Source organism: Bufo bufo, chromosome 2 (assembly GCF_905171765.1).
Source record: "Bufo bufo chromosome 2, aBufBuf1.1, whole genome shotgun sequence".
NCBI lineage: Eukaryota > Metazoa > Chordata > Amphibia > Anura > Bufonidae > Bufo > Bufo bufo.
In genome coordinates, this window is record NC_053390.1 from 256,785,848 (window position 1) to 256,809,046 (window position 23,199).

Sequence of the window (23,199 nt, forward strand, 5' to 3'; positions counted from 1 at the left end):
GTGCTGCAGCTGAAACTCCACTATGGCCTGCTGCTGCTCGCACAGTCTCTCCAGCATGTGCAAGGTGGAGTTCCACCTGGTGGGCATGTCGCATATGAGGCGGTGAGCGGGAAGGCCGAAGTTACGCTGTAGAGCAGACAGCTGAGCGGCGGCAGGATGAGAACGCCGGAAGCGTGCACAGACGGCCCGCACTTTACGCAGCAGCTCTGACATTTCGGGGTAGTTGTGAATGAATTTCTGCACCACCAAATTCAGCACATGCGCCAGGCAAGGGATGTGCGTCAAACCGGCTAGTCCCAGAGCTGCAACGAGATTTCACCCATTATCGCACACCACCAGGCCGGGCTTGAGGCTCACTGGCAGCAACCACTCGTCGGTCTGTTTTTCTATACCCTGCCACAACTCCTGCGCGGTGTGGGGCCTGTCCCCCAAACACATCAGTTTCAGAACGGCCTGCTGACATTTACCCCTGGCTGTGCTGAAGTTGGTGGTGAAGGTCTGTCGCTGACCGGATGAGGAGGTGGTAGAAGAGGAGGAGGAAGCCGAGTAGGAAGAGGCAGCAACAGGAGGCAAAGAATGATGCCCTGCGATCCTTGGCGGCAGAAGGACGTGCGCCAAACAGCTCTCCACCTGGGGCCCAGCCGCCACTATATTTACCCAGTGTGCAGTTAGGGAGATATAGCGTCCCTGGCCGTGCTTACTGGTCCACGTATCTGTGGTTAGGTGGACCTTGCCACATATGGCGTTGTGCAGTGCACACTTGATTTTATCCGATACTTAGTTGTGCAGGGAGGGCACGGCTCTCCTGGAGAAGTAGTGGCGGCTGGGAACGACGTACTGTGGGACAGTAAGCGACATGAGCTGTTTGAAGCTGTCCGTCTCCACCAGCCTGAATGACAGCATTTCAAAGGCCGTGTGACATGGTGGAGATGCTTGGTGACGGAGGTAGTGTTGGTGGCACATCCTCTGTTTGCTGGGCGGCAGGTGCCAACGTTCCTCCAGAGGCGGAGGAATAGGCCAAGGCAGCAGCAGAAGAGGGAGCCTGGGCCCTTTCTTGGTTTTGAAGGTGCTTACTCCACTGCAGCCAGTGTCTCGCATGTAGATGCCTGGTCATGCAGGTTGTGCTAAGGTTTAGAACGTTAATGCCTCACTTCAGGCTCTGATGGCACAGCGTGCAAACCACTCGGGTCTTGTCGTCAGCACATTGTGTGAAGAAGTGCCATGCCAGGGAACTCCTTGAAGCTGCCTTTGGTGTGCTCGGTCCCTGGTGACGGTGGCCAGTAGCAGGCGAACTGTTTTGGCGACGGCTGCTCTGCTTTTGCAGCCTGTTCCCGCTTTTGCTACGCTGTTGGCTCGGTCTCACCACTGCCTCTTCCTCCGAACTCTGAAAGTCAGTGGCACGACCTTCATTCCATGTAGGGTCTAGGACCTCATCGTCCCCTGCATCGTTTTCCACCCAGTCTTCCTCCCTGACCTCCTTTTCGGTCTGCACACTGCAGAAAGAAGCAGCAGTTGGCACCTGTGTTTCGTCATCATCAGAGACGTGCTGAGGTGGTATTCCCATGTCCTCATCAGGAAACATAAGTGGTTGTGCGTCAGTGCATTCTATGTCTTCCACCCCTGGGGAAGGGCTAGGTGGATGCCCTTGGGAAACCCTGCCAGCAGAGTCTTCAAACAGCATAAGAGACTGCTGCATGACTTGAGGCTCAGACAGGATCCCCGATATGCACGGGAGTGATGTGACAGACTGATGGGCATGGGTTTCAGGCGCCACCTGTGCACTTTCTGCAGAAGACTGGGTGGGAGATAATGTGAACGTGCTGGATCCACTGTCGGCCACCCAATTGACTAGCACCTGTACTTGCACAGGTCTTACCATCCTTAGAACGGCATTAGGCCCTACCAAATATCGCTGTAGATTATGGCGGCTACTGGGACCTGAGGTATTAGGTTCAGTAGGACGTGTAGCTGTGGCAGAACGGCCACGTCCTCTCCCTGAACCAGAGGCTCCACCAACACCACCACCACGATCATGACGGCGTCCCTTATTAGATGTTTGCCTCATAGTTAGCGTTCACCAAGAAAAGTAAAAAGTGGTTCAGTCTGTTAAAAATAATTAACCGCCAATAAAAACCCTGATGTAGGGTATTGCACTCAATTTTTTTTTTAACTCTATATGACAGCAGTATTTGTGGCCTAAATTTCACAGTCACTTATGCACGTCTAATCCCAGATGTGCACTATATCAGAGGTTTTTTTTAACCCCAGTAAGCAAAAAGCCGTATTTCTGGCCTAAATGTGACACTCACTTATGCATGTGTAATCCCAGATGTGCAGTATATCAGAGGGTTTTTTCAGCCCAGTATGCCAAAGCCGTATTTCTGGCCTAAATGTGACAATCACTTATGCACGTGTAATCCCAGATGTGCAGTATATCAGAGGGTTTTTTCAGCCCAGTATGCCAAAGCCGTATTTCTGGCCTAAATTTGATAATCACTTATGCACGTGTAATCCCAGATGTGCAGTATATCAGAGGGTTTTTTCAGCCAAATATGCCAAAGCCGTATTTCTGGCCTAAATGTGACAATGACTTATGCACGTGTAATCCCAGATGTGCAGTATATCAGAGGGTTTTTTCACCCCAGTATGCCAAAGCCGTATTTCTGGCCCAAATGTGACAATCACTTATGCACGTGTAATCCCAGATGTGCAGTATATGAGAGGCTTTTTTCACCCCAGTATGCCAAAGCCGTATTTCTGGCCTAAATGTGACAATCACTTATGCATGTGTAATCCCAGATGTGCAGTATATCAGAGGGTTTTTTCACCCCAGTATGCCAAAGCCGTATTTCTGGCCCAAATGTGACAATCACTTATGCACGTGTAATCCCAGATGTGCAGTATATGAGAGGCTTTTTTCACCCCAGTATGCCAAAGCCGTATTTCTGGCCTAAATATGACAATCACTTATGCACGTGTAATCCCAGATGGCAGTATATCAGAGGGTTTTTTCAGCCCAGTATGCCAAAGCCGTATTTCTGGCCTAAATGTGACAATCACTTATGCACGTGTAATCCCAGATATGTAGTATATCAGAGGGTTTTTTCAGCCCAGTATGCCAAAGCCGTATTTCTGGCCTAAATGTGACAATCACTTATGCACGTGTAATCCCAGATGTGCAGTATATCAGAGGGTTTTTTCAGCCAAATATGCCAAAGCCGTATTTCTGGCCTAAATGTGACAATGACTTATGCATGTGTAATCCCAGATGTGCAGTATATCAGAGGGTTTTTTCACCCCAGTATGCCAAAGCCGTATTTCTGGCCCAAATGTGACAATCACTTATGCACGTGTAATCCCAGATGTGCAGTATATGAGAGGCTTTTTTCACCCCAGTATGCCAAAGCCGTATTTCTGGCCTAAATATGACAATCACTTATGCACGTGTAATCCCAGATGGCAGTATATCAGAGGGTTTTTTCAGCCCAGTATGCCAAAGCCGTATTTCTGGCCTAAATGTGACAATCACTTATGCACGTGTAATCCCAGATGTGCAGTATATCAGAGGTTTTTTTCAGCCCAGTATGCCAAAGCCGTATTTCTGGCCTAAATGTGACAATCACTTATGCACGTGTAATCCCAGATGTGTAGTATATCAGAGGGTTTTTTCAGCCCAGTATGCCAAAGCCGTATTTCTGGCCTAAATGTGACAATCACTTATGCACGTGTAATCCCAGATGTGCAGTATATCAGAGGGTTTTTTCAGCCAAATATGCCAAAGCCGTATTTCTGGCCTAAATGTGACAATGATTTATGCACGTGTAATCCCAGATGTGCAGTATATCAAAGGGTTTTTTCACCCCAATATGCCAAAGCCGTATTTCTGGCCTAAATGTGACAATCACTTATGCACGTGTAATCCCAGATGTGCAGTATATCAGAGGGTTTTTTCACACCAGTATGCCAAAGCAGTATTTCTGGCCTAAATGTGACAATCACTTATGCACGTGTAATCCCAGATGTGCAGTATATCAGAGGGTTTTTTCACCCCAGTAAGCACAAAGCCGTATTTCTGGCCTAAATGTGACAATCACTTATGCACGTGTAATCCCAGATGTGCAGTATATCAGAGGCTTTTTTCACCCCAGTAAGCACAAAGCCGTATTTCTGGCCTAAATGTGACAATCACTTATGCACGTGTAATCCCAGATGTGCAGTATATCAGAGGGTTTTTTCACCCCAGTAAGCACAAAGCCGTATTTCTGGCCTAAATGTGACAATCACTTATGCACGTGTAATCCCAGATGTGCAGTATATCAGAGGCTTTTTTCACCCCAGTAAGCACAAAGCCGTATTTCTGGCCTAAATGTGACAATCACTTATGCACGTGTAATCCCAGATGTGCAGTATATCAGAGGGTTTTTTCACACCAGTATGCCAAAGCAGTATTTCTGGCCTAAATGTGACAATCACTTATGCACGTGTAATCCCAGATGTGCAGTATATCAGAGGGTTTTTTCAGCCCAGTATGCCAAAGCCGTATTTCTGGCCTAAATGTGACAATCACTTATGCACGTGTAATCCCAGATGTGCACTATATGAAACAGATGTATTTTTTTCACGCCAGTAAGCAAAAAGCTGTATTTCTGGACTTGCAGATATGCAGATAGCCTGTGCTGGTGCACTATCGTTGCATAAAATGGCTGCCGATTATGTATTGATATTGACTAACTGAAGAAAAAAAAGTTTGTTTTCAGTAGTAGTTGGCTCAGGGCAGGCTTAAAAAAATTGTGCACTGCACCCACAAAACACATTTGCTGTAGATCGCTGAGCAGTGGCGTAGCTATAGGGGTCGCAGCGGTCGCACTTGCGACCGGGCCCCTAAGTCAGGGGGGCCCACAGGGCCCCCCAGGAGAGACGGAGTAAAGCCCTGGCTCATGGAGTGCTCTGACGGGGCCCGGCATGAAGTACAGTGACAATGCCGGCCGGGCCCCGTCTGAGTGCTCTTCAAACATGTACTGACTGTATAATATGAGCGGGGGGGAGGTTTGCGCAGAGGCAAAGGGGGGCACGCAGCCGCGCACACTCACACAGACACCCGGCAGTTCTTGTCACTGTCAGCCGGGCTGTATCCAGAGTGAAGCAGGGTTCCAGCGCTCCCCCTGCTGGCCGCACATCGCGCTGCTGGCTGTGGGAGGAGCGCTGAAAGACCGGGAATGAGTGTGGGAGCAGTCATCAAGGACTCAGGTAAGCATGTGTTTTTGGTTTTTTTCCCCCCTAAAGCTGCAGACTGGGGGAGGCGGGAAGGAAGGAAGGCACTGATGATGATGCCCCCTGTGCAGTGTGTGGTTCCCTCCCTAGTACTGATGATGATGCCCCCTGTGCAGTGTGTGACTCCCTTCCTGGCACTGATGATGATGGTGGGCATCTCTAATCTGGTATAACTACTGTGAGGGGCACATATCTGGCTACAACTACTGTGAGGGGGGCACATATCTGGCTACAACTACTGTGAGGGGGGCACATATCTGGGAATATCTTCAGTGAGGGGGCACATATCTGGCTACAACTACTGTGAGGGGGCACATATCTGGGCATCGCTACTATGAAGGGACACATATCTGGTATAACTACTGTGAGGGGCACATATCTGGCTACAACTACTGTGAGGAGGCACATATCTGGGAATATCTTCAGTGAGGGGGCACATATCTGGCTACAACTACTGTGAGGGGGCACATATCTGGCTACAACTACTGTGAGGGGGCACATATCTGGGAATATCTTCAGTGAGGGGGCACATATCTGGCTACAACTACTGTGAGGGGGCACATATCTGGGCATCACTACTATGAAGGGACACATATCTGGCTACAACTACTGTGAGAGGGGCACATATCTGGCTACAACTACTGTGAGGAGGCACATATCTGGCTACAACTACTGTGAGGGGGCACATATCTGGGAATATCTTCAGTGAGGGGGCACATATCTGGCTACAACTACTGTGAGGGGGCACATATCTGGGCATCACTACTATGAAGGGACACATATCTGGCTACAACTACTGTGAGGGGGGCACATATCTGGCTACAACTACTGTGAGGAGGCACATATCTGGCTACAACTACTGTGAGGGGGCACATATCTGGGCATCGCTACTATGAAGGGACACATATCTATTATAACTACTGTGAGGGGGCACATATCTGGCTACAACTACTGTGAGGGGGGCACATATCTGGCTACAAATACTGTGAGGGGGGCACATATCTGGCTAGAACTACTGTGAGGGGGGCACATATCTGGCTAGAACTACTGTGAGGGGGGCACATATCTGGCTACAACTACTGTGAGGAGGCACATATCTGGGAATATCTTCAGTGAGGGGGCACATATCTGGCTACAACTACTGTGAGGGGGCACATATCTGGGCATCGCTACTATGAAGGGACACATATCTGGTATAACTACTGTGAGGGGGCACATATCTGGCTACAACTACTGTGAGGGGGGCACATATCTGGCTACAACTACTGTGAGGGGGCACATATCTGGCTACAACTACTGTGAGGGGGCACATATCTGGCTACAACTACTGTGAGGGGGCACATATCTGTGAATATCTTCAGTGAGGGGCACATATCTGGCTACAACTACTGTGAGGGGGCACATATCTGGGCATCGCTACTATGAAGGGACACATATCTGGTAGAACTACTGTGAGGGGCACATATCTGGGCATCGCTACTATGAAGGGACACATATCTGGTATAACTACTGTGAGGGGGCACATATCTGGATATAACTACTGTGAGGGGGGCACATATCTGGATATAACTACTGTGAGGGGGGCACATATCTGGGCATAACTACTGTTAGGGGACACAAAAGTGGGCATAACTACTGTGACAGGAACAAAGGTGGGCATAACTGCTGTGAGGGGCCACAAGAAGGACATAACTTTTGTGAAGGGGCCACAATGTGGGCATTAGTACTGTGTGGTAGCATTTAGGGGAAATGTCCTAGATTACCCTGCTATACATTGGCATGGCTCAGTCTTACAGGACCAGCACAGCGCCCCCTGCTGGTGATTTCACAGGTGCAGTCACCATCCCTTCCTTATGTGATTATTCTTTTTTTCTCTATCACCGCAGGGACCTTGTTTTGGATCCAGTGGACATCACGCCGACGCCAGTGAAGCCTTGCATTGGGCTTAGTGTAAAAAAAAATTGCAGCCTCTTTGTAAAAATTGGCGGGGGGGAGGGGCCCGATTCAAGGTTTGCACTGGGGCCCATAAAATTCTAGTTACGTCCCTATCGCTGAGTAAAGAAGCAGTTCTGAATCTTCATAAGATTTCTCCCTGATCTCTCCCTCACAGCAGCTGCAGCCTCTCCTTACACTAATCCGAGCAGAGTGACGGGCGGCGCTACGTGACTCCAGCTTAAATAGAGGCTGGGTCACATGCTGCAGTTGGCCAATCACAGCCATGCCAATAGTAGGCATGGCTGTGATGGCCTTTTTGGGCAAGTAGTATGACGCTTGTTGATTGGCTGCTTTGCAGCCTTTCAAAAAGCGCCATTAAAATCGCCGAACACCGAACCCGAACTTTTCCGTAAATGTTCGGGTTCGGGTCCAGGTGCCGAAAACCCTAAAGTTCGGTATGAACCCGAACTTTACAGTTCGGGTTCGCTCAACTCTAGCCTTGACTCTTTGAGTATTTTGAGCCTTTTCCAGGTTCGATTGAACCCGAGCCCATACTGTGCACAGTTTTGAGGAGATCTCATCCGCCTCGGGATTACACGAGGAGACGGATGACCCAGAAAGAAAATGAGGATGAAAACCATAGTTCCAAAAAAAAGAGAGACCCCAGCAGAGGAATAAACACGGTTATTCAGAGCAAGCTCGGCTAACGGAAGGTATTTCACCCACAACTGTTGATCATCTGCAACATATGCCCTGAGAAATTGTTCCACCGACTGATTGAGGCACTCAGTCTGTCCATTACTTTCAGGGTGATAAGCAGATGAGAAGGACAGAGAAATCCGGCATCTCAGACAGAAGGCCCTCCAAAACTTGGACACAAACTGCACACCCCTGTCAGATCCAATATTTTCTGGCATGCCATGTAAACGTACAATTTGTTCCACAAACAAAGATTCTAGGGTCTTCGCACTCGGGAGTTTAGGCAGGGGAATAAAGTGAGCCATCTTGCTGAATCTATCGACCACTACCCAAACCACAGTCTTACCCTCCGCAGGTGGCAGATCAGTGATAAAATCGATCGAGATATGAGACCAGGGTCTACTGGGAATGGGTAAGGGTCGTAGGTCCACAGCCGGGCGAGTCGTAGGGGTCTTAGACCTCGCACAAACCTCGCAGGCCAACACATAAGACTTGACGTCTCTAGTTAAAGTAGTCATGACACTCACCCAGCAGTTGGAGACGAAACTGTACGGGAACAAACAACTTATCTGTAGGAGTGGATAACGGAGCTAGGTGTTGTTCAGCCCTGATGAGAGTCGTGATGTCCTGAGACAAGGCTGCTACGAAGACCTTAGCTGGTAAAATGGTTTCAGGTGGAGTCTCTATAGGCTGGTACGCACAGAAACTCAGAGAGAGTGCGTCGACCTTCACGTTTCTACTTCCTGGTCTGAAAGTTATGGAAAAATTAAAGCGACTAAAAAACAATGCCCATCTGGCCTGACTGGGATTTAACCTTTTAGCCGACTCGAGAAACATTAGGTTCTTATGATCGGTAACAACAGTAACACAATGTTTTGCAAGAAAATGTCTCCATTCTTCAAATGCCCACTTAATGGCCAGTAACTCCCGATTTCCTATGTCATAATTTCTCTCAGAGGGGGAAAACTTTCTGGAAAAAAAGGCACAAGGTCTCAGGTTAGTGAGGGTAGCAGGACCTTGCGAGAGGACTGCTCCTGCCCCGTCCTCAGAAGTATCCACTACCACGATAAAAGGTTTTTCCTGATCTGGCTGGGTTAGAACGGGAGCGCTACTGAAAGCCTCCTTTAGGGTTTCAAATGATTCTAAGGCCTCAGTAGACCAATTTTCCAGATCCGCCCCTTTTTTTGTGAAGGTCGGTCAGTGGTCTAGCGATTACCGAGAAATTCTTTATGAACCTAAGGTAGTAGTTAGCGAATCCAAGGAAACGTTGTAAGGCCTTTAAGGATGATGATCTTACCCATCCCTTAATCGCTAAAACCTTGCTAGGATCCATCTTTATGGCGTGGGAACATGTCCGAGAAATATAATTTCCTGCACCCCAAAGACACATTTTTCCTGTTTAGCAGATAATTGGTTCTCTCTCAACACCTCCAACACCTGTCTAACATGAAAGACATGACTCTTAAAATCAGGGGAAATTATCAAAATGTCGTCGAGATATACAATGACAAATTTTCCCAAGAACTCCCTAAGAATATCGTTCATGAAATTTTGGAACACAGCCGGGGCATTGCTGATTCCAAAAGGCATAACGAGATATTCAAAGTAACCAGACGGGGTATTGAATGCTGTCTTCCACTTCCCCTCCTTGATTCGGATTAAATTGTATGCTCCTCTTAAATCAATCTTAGAAAACCAGGCCGCCCCTAATACCTGGTTAAATAAATCCGGAATCAATGGGAGGGAGTAAGTATTCCGTATAGTGATCTTATTTAATTTCCGGTAATCTATACAGGGTCTAAGACCACCATCCTTCTTCTTAACAAAGAAAAGCCCGCACCCATAGGAGAAACCGAGGGTCTAATGTGCCCCTTAATGAGACTCTCCTTTATGTAATCTTCCATGGCCTCACGTTCAGGTTTGGAAAGATTGTAAATATGCCCCTTAGGAAACCTTGCCCCCTTCTCCAGGACTATGGCGCAATGATAAGGTCTATGGGGAGGAAGAGCCTCCGGGGACGACGACGAGAACACATCAGCATACTCCTTTATAACTGCGGGTAATACCTCAGAGCCACGGCATCCCCAATACCACCTCGACTGGTAAGTTCTCCAGGACTAACAGGGAACATTTCTCTAAGTGGCACACTCCCACAGCTAAGGAAATCTCTGAGGTACATGACCTCACAGTACACCCCACCAGGGGAGTGGAGTCAATGGCCATGATATGGATGGGCGTAGGTAAAACAAAAATTGGAATACCCTGTCTAGTAGCATAACCCTGGTCAATAAAGCTGGCCGCTGAGCCCGAATCTATAAAGGCCTGACCCGACCACTTATTAGAACCCAGAGAAATGGTTATAGGAACTAAAAGCTTACTCTTAGTAATAACAGGGAGTACCAGGTCCCTTGGTGGTCTTGTCTTGGAAGCCTTATCAGAAAGGATCCTCTTTGGACACTGATTGATCCAATGGTCAGGATCTCCGCAGTAGAAACAGATCCCACGTCTGCGGCGCTGATCCCCTCTGGTCATGCCAATTTGTATAGGTTCTTCACAGGAGACCTCAACACCACTCCTGGTACAAACCTCAGACAGGACCAGTACCTGAGAAGAGATCTGTCGTCTTTCTCTCACAAGTTGGTCGAGTCAGACTGCTAGGGTCATAGTCTCCTCAAGAGTCTCAGGGAGCTGATAACTCACTAGTAGGTCTTTTAGATTATCAGATAGGCCTGACCTGAATTGACACTTAAGAGCTGGCTCGTTCCACCCTGAGGGAACACACCACCTTCTAAATTGGGTGCAATACTCCTCCGCAGAGAGGTTGCCTTGAACTAATGCTTTCAGCGCGGTTTCGGATACCAGGGCCCTGTCTGGTTCATCATACAGGGTACCCAGAGCCTAAAAAAAACCCTCTACCGTGGTTAAACAACTAGCATCAGGGGGTAAAGAAAAGGCCCACTCCTGGGGATCCCCCTGTAAGCGGGAAATAACAATGCCCACCCGTTAGCTTTCCGACCCGGAAGACAAGGGGCGTAAAGTAAAATACAGTTTACAGCTCTCCTTAAAGATGTGAAACTTCCTCCGATCTCCAGAGAAGGGCTCTGGAAGCTTGATCGGTGGCTCCATATGAGGGCTCAAGTTCGGACCAGAGGCCTGAGGAGCAGCGGCGTCTTGTCCTATTTCTAGGGAATGAATCTTCTCCCCTAGCTCCTGCACCATCTGCGTCAGGTTTGACACATGCTCAGTCAGGGTCACTAGAGGATTCATGGTACAGTGGTTTCAGTAGGCCTGTTATTCTGTAACGGTCGTGTACACACAAACAGGGGGGAGGGAAGTGACCACTGCGCTCCATCCTCACCCCTGCCTACTTGCCTCGCAAGTCCTAATGACAGGGGACAACTGGACGGCAATCCCTAGCTTGGAATAAGTGCAGGGAAAGCTATGAAGTACAAATTGAGCAAGCAGAGAATAGTCAGGAGAAGCCGGGGTCATAAATACCAGGAGAGTAGTGAAGTACCAAAGGAGTCAGCAGAGGATCGTCAGGAGGAAGCCGGGGTCATAAATACCAGGAGAGTCATGAATTACCAAAGGAGTCAGCAGAGGATCGTCAGGAGAATGCCGGGGTCGGAATACCAGGAGAGCAGCAAAGTACACAAGGAGCAGGCAGAGGATCGTCAGGAATTCAGCAGAAGGTAAGTACGCCAGGAAAGACAAAATCGCAGGTGGAACCTAAATAACAGGCAATCTGTGGCCAGCAGATTGCCATGCTCAAATGGGGAGCCAGAGGGGTCATGTGACGTTGCCAGCGTCACATGACTCCACACAGACTACACAGCCGAGCGCCGAGTGATCAGCTCGGTGCTCAGCCCTAAAATTATTCGCATGAATGCGCATAGATGCGCGGGGGGTGTGCCCGCCTCCTAGACGGCGCCGTGACAAGAAGCTTGTTAATACATCTGTTTCTTCCCTATGTTTTCCATAAGTGACATCCACTAATGAATGCTGTGAGGCTGCTTGGACTTGGCAGCTAGGGACTCAGGTTATTTCTGCAGAGTAAGGAGGCAAAGAACAGGTGCAAACTCACAGGTAGCAGACCAATTAGATGCCAAGAGTAGGGAAAAGTAAAACAAGCCAGAGTCTAAGCCAGGAGAGTCAGTAAAAGCCTAGTTAGTAGACAATGGGATAATCCAGAAACAAGCCAAGAAGTCAAGCCAGGAGAATATGTAGAAAACTAATCAGAAGACAAGCAGTAAATCCAGAAACAAGCTGAGATCAGTACACAGAAAGGTGCAACTAATGCAACACTGTTTTGAACACACAGATTTAACAAGAGCCAGAAAAACAAAATCAAAGGCAGTGACAAGCAGTAAGTGCCTGACTTAAATTTAGGTGGAGCTAGCTCTGAGATTGGACACCAAGCCAGGAACCTGATTGGCCCAGCATCTAGACTCACTGATTGGTCGACCAGCCGGGTCTTGGCTGGTCAGCATGGCAACTCTCCTGGAACAGCCGTGCACAGGAACGTGGCTGGGCAAGTTCCTGACAAGAACCCAAGGTTGAATATTTGCGTGTGATATTTTTTAATTCTAGTTTGCTATTCATATTTTCATATTCACATAGATACAGTCAATTTTGATAAAACAGGGAACAATTCTCGACCTGATGCAACAATGATGAATAAAATATGCAGTACATAACACTTACTATACCAGGGGATGAAATTAGATTTGTTGCATCAGACCCGAAACGAAAAAAAAATTTGAACGACAGTTAGTAGTATATGTATGGTCACCTGTTCTGTAGAGTCAGGTAAATGGCTTTAACGTAACTTTATTCTTTCATGAGTTATTTACAAGTTTCTCTTTGTTTACAGCCATTGACATGTCGCTGAGGTTAACACGTGAGGAGCGGATAGAAATTGTGTTGATGTCTGGTGAACGCAGTAACCGGGTCATTGCAGCAGATTTCAATGCAAGACACCCTACGAGACCACCCATCTCCCATGCTACAGTTAGCAAACTGCTGGCTAAGTTTCGTGAAACTGGTTCAGTGTTGGATTTGCCAAAATGTGGACGCATGAAATCTGTCTCTAATAAAGAAACATCAGTGGCTGTCCTAGCTTCATTCAGCAAGAGCCCACAGCGTAGCACTCGCCGCATGTCACTGGAGAGTGGCATTAGTCGAACATCCCTTCGGCGGATATTAGCTACTCACAAATGCCACCCTTACAAACTCCAGCATCTCAACGAGGATGACCCAGATCGGCGCACTGAATTTGCAGAATGGGCAAAACAAAAATTGGAACAGGACCCTCAGTTTACGCAGAAGATTTTGTTCAGTGATGAGGCAAACTTTTATGTAAATGGTAAAGTTAACAAACAAAACCACCGCTATTGGTCTGACACTAACCCACATTGGATAGCTCCCTCCAAGACTGTTGGAACAAAAAAATTGATGGTATGGTGTGGTATATGGGGTACAAAGATAGTGGGGCCATTCTTCATCAATGGAAACCTCAAGGCCACTGGATATGCGAAATTGCTACATGATGATGTGTTTCCCTCTTTATGCACTGAAGTTGGCACGTTCCCTGAGTTTTTCCAGCAAGATGGTGCACCACCACATTATGGGTGTCAGGTCCGAGCATTCCTAGATGAACAGTTTCCTGGAAAGTGGATTGGTCGTCATGGGCCAGTTGAATGGCCCCCAAGGTCTCCCAATCTGACCCCCTTAGACTTTTATCTTTGGGGTCATCTGAAGGCAATTGTCTATGCTGTGAAGATACGAGATGTGCAGCACCTGAAACTACGGATACTGGAAGCCTGTGCTAGCATTTCTCCTGCGGTGTTGCTATCAGTGTGTGAAGAGTGGGAGAAGAGGGTTGCATTGACAATCCAAAACAATGGGCAGCACATTGAACACATTTTATAAGTGGTCAGAAACTTGTAAATAACTCATGAAAGAATAAAGTTACGTTAAAACCAAGCACACCATTGTTTTTCTTGTGAAATTCCCAATAAGTTTGATGTGTCACATGACCCTCTTCCTATTGAAAAAAAAAAAGTTGGATTAAAAATGTCCGACTTCAAAATGGCCGCCATGGTCACCACCCATCTTGAAAAGTTTCCCCCCTCACATATACTAATGTGCCACAAACAGGAAGTTAATATCACCAACCATTCCCATTTTATTAAGGTGTATCCATATAAATGGCCCACCCTGTATTGCTTTCTTTGCTGGCTGGATTAATTTTTCCATCACATTATACACTGCTTGTTTTCTATGGTTACAGACCACCCTGCAATCTATCAGTGGTGGTCGTGCTTGCACAATATAGGAAAAAGCATCAGCCTTTGCGCCCTCCCATGGTCCCGGCTACCAGAGAGCTTGACGCCTTTTCCTATAGTGTTCAAGCACGATAACTGTCTGTAACCATGGAAACGAGCAGTATATAAAAGATGGAAAAATGAATCCAGCCAGCAAAGGAAGCAAAATGGATAATAACTATACATTAGTAAGTGGTTTGTATTAACTTTCTCTACATGATAAATGCAACTTACTGAAGTGAGACAACCCCTTTAAAGAATGGGAGGACGAACAGTAAAAAAAAAAGAAGACAAATTTCTGTAAAATTGAACCCACATTTTATAATTAGTCTGCTTTAGCATGAGTTTGCCACATTTATGAAAATGTATGTACTTGTGAATATATATTCAATATATTTTATATATTATATACATTTGTTAGAAGATTTGTACCTATGAAACTGGCTGACCTGTTGCATGTGTGTGCCTGGCAGCTCAAGGCATCAGTGTTGGTCCCATGTTCATATGTATCTGCATGGCTGAGAAAAATGATGTTTTAATATATGCAAATAAGCCTCTTGGAGCAATGGGGGCGTTGCCATTACTCCTACAGGCTCTGCTCTCTCTGCAACTGCTGCTCTGTCTTCACTTTGATTGACAGGGTGTCACAACCTATCGCTGACCCTGTGGTGCCTGGGCTCAGAAGGTTGCAGCGAGTGGCTACTCACCCGATTTCAAGGGATCGCTCCATGACCTAGTTGTGGGAATGGATTCCGATACAGGTTTTTCTGTTTTGGTTTACTATCCTTTTTGTCCTATCTAGGGTAACCAGCTTAATCCGGAACCTAAGGTTGCTCTCCCTGACAGATTTTCTGCAGGAAGAGACAAATTTGTGGTGTTCCGTGAAGCCTGTAAATTGTATTTCAGGCTGGGCCCAAATTCCTCAGGTAATGAGGAACAGCGGGTGGGAATTGTTATCTCCCTTTTTCAAGGGGACTCGCAATCCTGGGCTTTTTCGCTGCCAGCTGGTACCCAGGCCCTCCGGTCGGTAGAGGGGCTTTTGAGGCCCATGGTCTCATATATGATGACCCTGACCGAGTCTCTCTAGCTGAGTCCAGATTACGGCGGCTTCAGCAGGAAGATCGGTAAGCAGAGGTTTATTGTTCTTAATTTCGAAGGTGAGCCACGGATACTAAGTGGAATAACCCGGCTCTCAGGACTCCGTTTTGCCAAGGGTTGTCAGAAAAGGTAAAAGATGCGCTTGCGCTGTACGAGACTCCTATATCCCTGGAGGCCACTATGTCGCTATCTATAAGAATTGGTAGATGCCTTAGGGATAGGCTGAGGAGTTCTTGTCCCCCACCAACTTTTCTCAAGCAGGAGTCAGCTGGTCCTGACTCAGACGAACCTATGCAACTAGAGGGAGCCACTCGTCAGGTTGGTCCTCCTGGGGCTCATCGTAAATCTGGGGTTTGTTTTTTCTGTGGTCAGAGAGGTCATTTCATTGGTGTTTGTCCATCTGTACCTAAGAAAAAGAAACAACCGTCAGAAAACTACTGACCCCAGGTTGTGCGGAGGATGACAACCTGGGTGTATACATTTCCTCCGTACATCTCAGTTTGTTTTGCCAGCTACGGTAGTGGTAGTTTCAGGTAATAAAACTGAGAAGATTTCTCTTTTCTTTGACAGTGGGTCAATTTGGTGGATGCTTAGTTTGCTCGGACTTTGGGTCTTTCTTTTAGTCCATTACTTAGATCTATCCCCATATTTGCTATCGACTCTGCTCCTCTTACTCAGAGGAACCTGACACACATTGTACATAACATTCGTCTTCAGGTGGGGACCCTCCATAATGAGGTTATTTCTTGCTATGTACTGGAAGGACTTCCTACTCCTATGGTATTAGATCTTCCCTGGTTGGTAGCGCACTATCCTGTTGTTGATTGGCAGGCCAGAGAGATATTGGAGTGAAGTGAGCATTGTAGGGACAATTGCTTAAGTAGCAGTTGCTCAGCCACCTCCATTACAACCTTACCAACATTCGTGAACGATTTTGAAGATGTTTTCTCTGAGAAGGGTTGTCAAGAGTTACCACCCCATCGTCCGTATGATTGCCCGGTTAACCTGCTCCCTGGAGCAAAGTTACCTAAGACCAGGTTATATAATCTTTCTGACCATGAAGGATTATATTTCCGAGAGTCTGGCTAAAGGACATATCAGACCCTCTTCTTCACCCGTGGCTTCAGGGTTCTTCTTTGTGAAGAAGAAGGATGGGGGCCTGCGTCCTTGCCTAGATTTTCTAGATAACTATCCGAGACCCCTATCCCCTCCCTCTCATTCCCGATCTATTTAATAAGATTGGGGGTGCGAAGTGGTTTTCCAAGATGGATTTGAGGGGAACCTACAATCTGATTTGCGTTAAAGAGTGGGATGAGTGGAAGACTGCGTTTAACACTCCTGAGGGGCATTATGAAAACCTGGTCATGCCTTGTGGCCTGACTAATACTCTGACTAATACTGCTGTCTTTCAACACTTTGTCAATGATATTTTTTGTCATCTTATCGGCAGATTTGTTGTAATATATCTTGACGATATTTTGATTTATTCTCCCGATCTGGAGACACACAAGGTACATGTCAGGCAGGTGTTGCAGATTTTACGGACAAATAAGTTATATGCTAAATTGGAGAAATGTGTATTCGCCATACAGGAGGTACAATTCCTCAGGTATCTGCTATCGGCGTTCCGTATGGATCCAGAGAAGGTCCGTGCAATTCTAGAATGGGATCTTCCGGAGAACCTGAAAGCGTGGCAGCTTTTTTGGGGTTTTGCCAATTTCTATAGAAAATGTATTCAGAACTATTCGGTGATTGTTAAACCCCTTACTGACATGACTAAAAAGGGGACTGATTTTTCTAAATGGTCTGACGCTGCTAAACTGACTTTTTCCTCTCTGAAGGAGAGGTTCACCACGGCACCCATACTGGTCCAGCCGGATGTTTCTCAACATTTTATTGTGGAGGTTGATGTATCAGAGGTGGAGGTGGGTGCTGTACTGTCTCAGGGTCCGTCTCCAAGTAAATGGCGTCCTTGTGCTTTCTTTTCTAAGAAATTGTCGACAGCTGAGCAAAATTATGATATAGGCAACAGGGAACTTTTAGCTATTAAATTAGCATTTGAGGAATGGCGTCACTTTTTGGAGGGGGCAGCTCATCCCGTCATGGTGATTACAGATCATAAAAACCTGTTGTACCTTGAGTCTGCTAAATGTCTTACCCCTAGACAAGCTAGTTGGTCTTTGTTTTTTACCAGGTTTAATTTTGTTATCACCTATCGTCCGGGGGCAAAAAATACCAAAGCTGATGCGTTATCCCAAAGTTTTCCTGGAGGGTGTGAGGTTGTTGATCCGGTGCCGATTTTACAAAAGGGGGTGGTTGCCTTTGCGTTACACTCAGACCTGGAGGGGAGGGTGTTGGAGGCTCAGGGGGATGCCTCGGTCTCCTGCCCCCCAGGAAAGTTGTTTGTGCCTTTGAACTTGCGCCTTGAAATATTAAGAGAACATCATAACTCTGCACTCGCTGGGCACCTAGGTAGTAGGGCAACCTCGGAGCTATTGTCTCGTTGTTTTTGGTGGCCAAGGTTGCATCAGGATGTAGTTGGTTTTGTGTCCACCTGTACAACCTGTGCACACGCTAAAGTCTCTCATACTCGTCCAGCAGGGTGCCTGTTACCACGGGTCATTCCCAACAGGCCGTGGACACACCTGTTGATGGACTTAATCAGTGACCTACCTGTATCTGCGGGTAAAACTGTTATCCTGGTGGTTGTAGACAGGTTCAGTAAAATGGTGCATTTCTTTGCTTTACCCGCGTTGCCTAATGCTGAAACCCTGGCTCAGGTTTTTATCAGTGAAATTGTGAAGCTTCACGGGGTCCTGTCCGATGTTGTTTCGGATCGGGGAACCCAATTTATGGTCATCTTACTTACCTTTAGCAGAGTTTGCTATAAACAATCACCGTCAAGAATCAACTGGTAAGTCACCATTTTTTGGTGCATATTGTTTTCATCCTCAATTTTGTACTTTCAGTGAGGGGGAGCCATCTGGGATTCCTGAAGAAGAATGGTTTACGTCGTCACTCTCCTCTGTATGGCAGAAGGTTCAAAGCAATTAGAAAAATATGGGAGGCAGATATAAACGTATGGCTGATAAGAAACGTTCGCCAGGTTCAGACCTAGGGGTGAATGATTATGTGTGGCTGTCGACTAGAAATATTAAGTTAAAAGTTCCCTCTTGGAAACTGGGTCCTAGGTTTATTGGTCCTTATAAAAATAGTCACCGTCATTAACCCTATGGTTTTTCGCTTTTCGCTACCTCAAACATTGAAAATTCATAACGTATTTCATAAATCATTGCTCAAAAAGTATGTCGCATCTCCAGAACCATCACCGTTACCGCCCCCTTCAGTTATTGTCGATGGCAATTTGGAGTTTCAGGTAGAAAAAATTGTTGATTCTCGTTTTGTCCGTTGCTCCCTTCAATATCTGGTGCATTGGAAGGGTTATGGTTCGGAGGAAAGAATGTGGGTGTCAGCGTCGGAAGTAAACGCCAGCAGATTAATCCGTTCTTTTCACATCTTTCATATGGAGAGACCTGGTCCTGAGTGTCCGTGGCCCCTCGTAGAAAGGGGGGTACTGTCACGAGGGTGTCACGACCTATCGCTGACCCTGTGGTGCCTGGGGTCAGAAGGTCACAGCGGGTGGCTACTCACCCGATTTCAAGGGATCGTTCCATGACCTAGTTGTGGGAATGGATTCCGGTCCAGGTTTTCCTGTTTTGGTTTACTATCCTTTTTGTCCTATCTAGGTATTGGTAGTTTTCCTTTCAGCTGTTCTGCTTCTGCCACTCCTAGCCACTTTTTGGTCTCTCTTCCTACTTCCCTTGTTGCCAGATATAGATCTTCCTTTCAGGTTATCTATTCTGACCTCAGGTGGTGTTGCTGTGGAGTTGCTGGAGCAGTTGGAACCAGTGCGGTTGGCTCTCCGGTCCTCTTCAGTTTGTTGTATACTGTTTGTTGTCTCCCTTCTGGGTTATATGTGGTGTTTGTGTTGTTTGTCCACTCCCTGTTGTTACCCTAGGTGTCAGTGGTGAGGACTAGTGCTCCCACCGCCATACTCACTACCTAGGGCTTCTTCCAGGGTAAGTCAGGGACAAGGCACGTGATCGGCATACGGGTGAGCAACCCGTCTAAGGACGTCAGGGTAGCCAGGTGCCAGTGCTAGGTGAGTTAGGGGTCACCACTCCTCCCTCTCCCTTGTGTTAGGGCACCCGGTTTCCCTACCCTCTGCGCCGCACATCTGGTACCTGCCATACCAGACGTGATACAGGGCCTATGAAAACATCATCACAACTGGCCCTGACTTCTCGTAAAGTCAAAGTGGAGAGGGAGTTGAAGTTGCAGAGAGAGCAACGGTAATGCCGCCATTTCTCCTAGAAGCTCATTTGGATATATTAAAACTTAATTTTTCTCAGCAATGTGGGCACATATAAACATGGGACCAACACAGATGTCTTCAGCTTCCAAGTGCACATGGAACAGGTCAGTCAATTTCATAGGTACAAATTTGCTGACAGATCCCCTTTAAGCACATTGCTACATATGGTGAACGTTTACCTGGATCAGCATGAGAAATCTCTTAGTTATTCTTTTCATGTGACCTCTTGTGATTATTGCTTTGCCAGGGCCCAGACCCAAATTGCACGACCTATAAGATTTTAGACTAGCTGTGGATCCATCTGGACATAAGAGTTCAAACTGATCCACTTCTGAGTCTGAAGGAAAAATGTAAACCGTTACATGCCGAGATTACTATATGTGGTAGATCATGGAAAGAAGTCTTTCTTATGTATGGGGACCACATCGCTCATTTTAGTATTATCGCATCTTACTACTGCATAATTTCTGTCAGCATACACCGATGAGTGACAACTTGTTCCATCCTCTCTTCACAATCTTTCAATTGTACTCTTTAATACTTCACACAAAAATAAGGCTGTTCAGTTTCCCGGCTTAGAGACTTGATAAACTAGAGTTTAATTTTAAAAAAAATATCGATTTTTTTATTCCCTAATCCTACGGGTACAGCCACACGGTCAGATTTTCTGATGCCGTTTTGGAAGCCAAAACCAGGAGTGAATTCAGAAAAAGAGGAGAAGTCGTATCTTTTCTGTATACTTTCTCTCCTTTTATGATCCACTACTGTTTTTGGCATCTGCATGCAGAAACCTGACCATGTGGCCATACCCTACCTACTCTATTCCATGCAGTGGTAGGGAAATCTGTTCTCCATGTGGTTTGCTGGCATATATTAAAACATGCATGTGGAACACACCGCAATATAATGTTGTGTGTTCACTTAAATGACCCCTTACATGTATTTTCATAGATGTCTTCTCATTATACTCTCTCACCCATACATGTGCAGCAGAGATGCCACCCATGATACAGAACAGGGAGTAACAGGATGGTGCCCATTAACTGCGTAAGCTGAAAGAACAGGTGCTGAAAACACAGGGAAAGGACTTGATGGCTATTGTGGCCTAGAACTTACCAGTTGCTCCTGCTATGGTCAGGTGATCCATGAATGCAACATCTCCTGCACCACTCTTAAGACATCTATGGCGAAGAGTAAATTATTGAGAAACATTCTGTAACATTTTACAATGAAAAACATTGTCTGATGAGTGACGGGGATCCTGGTAAAATAATAATAAATAAAAAAAGGTTCCTTCCCTCATGCACCCGCTCCAAACCAGTGTGGCTACTCTGTCATCTTCCCAGGCTACAGGCAGTGACATATTGTTTGGCTGCAGTGGTGACGTTCCGTATATCACTGTAGCCAATTACTCTCCTCAGCCGTTTTGCTCCTTAGACTTTTGAGGTCAGTGATTGGCTGCAGACGTATACGGAATGTCACCACTGCAGCCAAACAATATGTCACTGGCTGCAGCCTTAGAATATGAGTGTCAGCACTGGATTGGAGCGGGCAAATAGACAAATAAAAGAACTCAGATAGCCCGTAAACTTCCATCAATTACATAAAACATATAGACTGACCATTGTTATAGATGGATTGATTTATCATCACCAACTACAGTAGGTGATGATAAAGGGAATCTTACCTAACTGTTGGCATACACACATAGTTGGGGTTCACCTGATTAAAACACTGTTTTTCTTTTGTTGATCCGAGGCTGCGTTCCCGAGTTATGGTACTTTTTCTTAAAATGCAAATTAGGCTTTTGGTGCAATGAGGGCGTCACCATTGCTCTTGTTACACCCAAGGTCCTATCCATTCCCCTTACTTGCTGCTTTGCCACTGTCTGGCCCTGTCAATCAAAGCAGCAAGGGAGGGGTTAGCCACAGAAATGAGTGAAGCTTGGGTGCAACAAGAGCAATGGTGACACCCCCATTGCACCAAAGGCCTAATCTGCATATTAAGAAAAAGTATCATAACTTGGGAACTGAGCCTCGGATGAACCAAAAGAAAACTGCATTTTTATCAGGTGAACCACAGCTATGTGGCTCTATGCAAACAGCTGGATAGAGGTCACTGGTGACAGATTCCCTTTCACATCAAAAAGGTGTTAAGCATTACACTGAGGTGACTTGAATCAAATAAACTTTACATCAAGGCTCTGTTCACACTGTCGTTCTTAGCACAGCACAGTGAGCTCATAAACTCAGCCACCTCTTGTAGTCTGGATGCAACACCCAACAGAACAGGGTTGAGGAACTGGAGGTGAGACTTAAATCTATCAGACATTTATAGCCTATACACAGGATATGACATAAATGTCTAAGATGAGAATATCCCTTAAAGGTTTAGTAAATACACATCGTGCATACCTAAAAGCTCCATCAGAGTTTGAAAAAGGCTCGCTGCTGCTGGTCTCACAGAAGTGATTTTTTTCTCGTACGTAAGACTTTGCTCCTTGGCACAATTCACACAGGTTTGGAGAAGAGACTCCAATTCCAGGAATACAACTTGCATTGAAGTATGTACTGACAACTAATATTAGGAAAAATGCATGGATTAGCCATTTAATATAACGTAAAGGTATGTACTCAGTGGTAGAGTATGGATATAATAGTAATGGCTCATGTACACGACAGTATGCATTTTGCCGATGGGCTCTGTGTGCATTCCACAGGGGAATAGCTGGCCCCTAATAGAAAAGTCCTATCCTTGTCCGTAATAATAGGACATGTTCTATTTTTTTGCGGAACGGACATACGGAGTAAACGAAACAGACACAGAAAGAAAATATGTTTGTGTGCATGAGCCCTACGACAAAGGGCAGATGATTTGGCCATGTGAAAAGACATACATACAGTTAATTGCACATTTACCTTTAGCCAAAGGTTGTTCTTCATCCCAATACATTAGGTTCCTGGAGAGGAGGAATCCAAATGGTATATTCCATCCAGTTGTCCATTTGGCTCCACTGTGACAAGAGCGGGTTCCTCTTAGATTACGGATGTTCAGAGTACCACGATGAGCAACAGCTACAGCAAACACGCAGGTTCCTACATAGACCAAAGTAACTATAGGATTGCTACTTGCACCATTTCCCAGAGTTCTTAAATCCAATTTTCTTCCTCTGCCCCTTCTTTCAATATTAAGGTATTCCCAATATAGCAGTTCTGCAACATTGATATCTGCAATTATCCTGATATTTTGCTTACAAGTTGTGCCCAAAGTTTAATTTGATAAGCCTGGGAAGAGTCACTGTACTTTCACACAATTTCATTTAATAGAGAATGGTGTAACTAGCAAATTTCTAATTCATTCCATTTAAAAAATATGCCTTCATCCACCCAAAAAAGCTGCAAAATCATGACCACTAGGGGTCTCACTTACACCTAATTTGCAGTCCACTACCTGTTGTCAGGCAAGATCGGTCCCTAGTGTCAGAGACACAGAAGA

General features: G+C 46.2%; 1 protein-coding gene across 2 annotated transcripts in view; it reads right to left on the reverse strand.

The window, feature by feature from the left end:
• Positions 1–23,199, reverse strand: part of LOC120988767 (serotransferrin-A-like) — a 136,692-nt gene that overhangs the window by 77,726 nt on the left and 35,767 nt on the right. For both annotated transcript variants that reach the window (XM_040416459.1, XM_040416458.1), the window contains exons 4-7: positions 22,623–22,799; positions 22,119–22,281; positions 20,821–20,885; positions 19,884–20,041 (exon numbers count right to left, since the gene is read on the reverse strand). In XM_040416459.1, the coding sequence (XP_040272393.1) occupies positions 19,884–20,041; positions 20,821–20,885; positions 22,119–22,281; positions 22,623–22,799 (563 nt within the window). The remainder of the gene's footprint in view (positions 1–19,883; positions 20,042–20,820; positions 20,886–22,118; positions 22,282–22,622; positions 22,800–23,199) is intronic.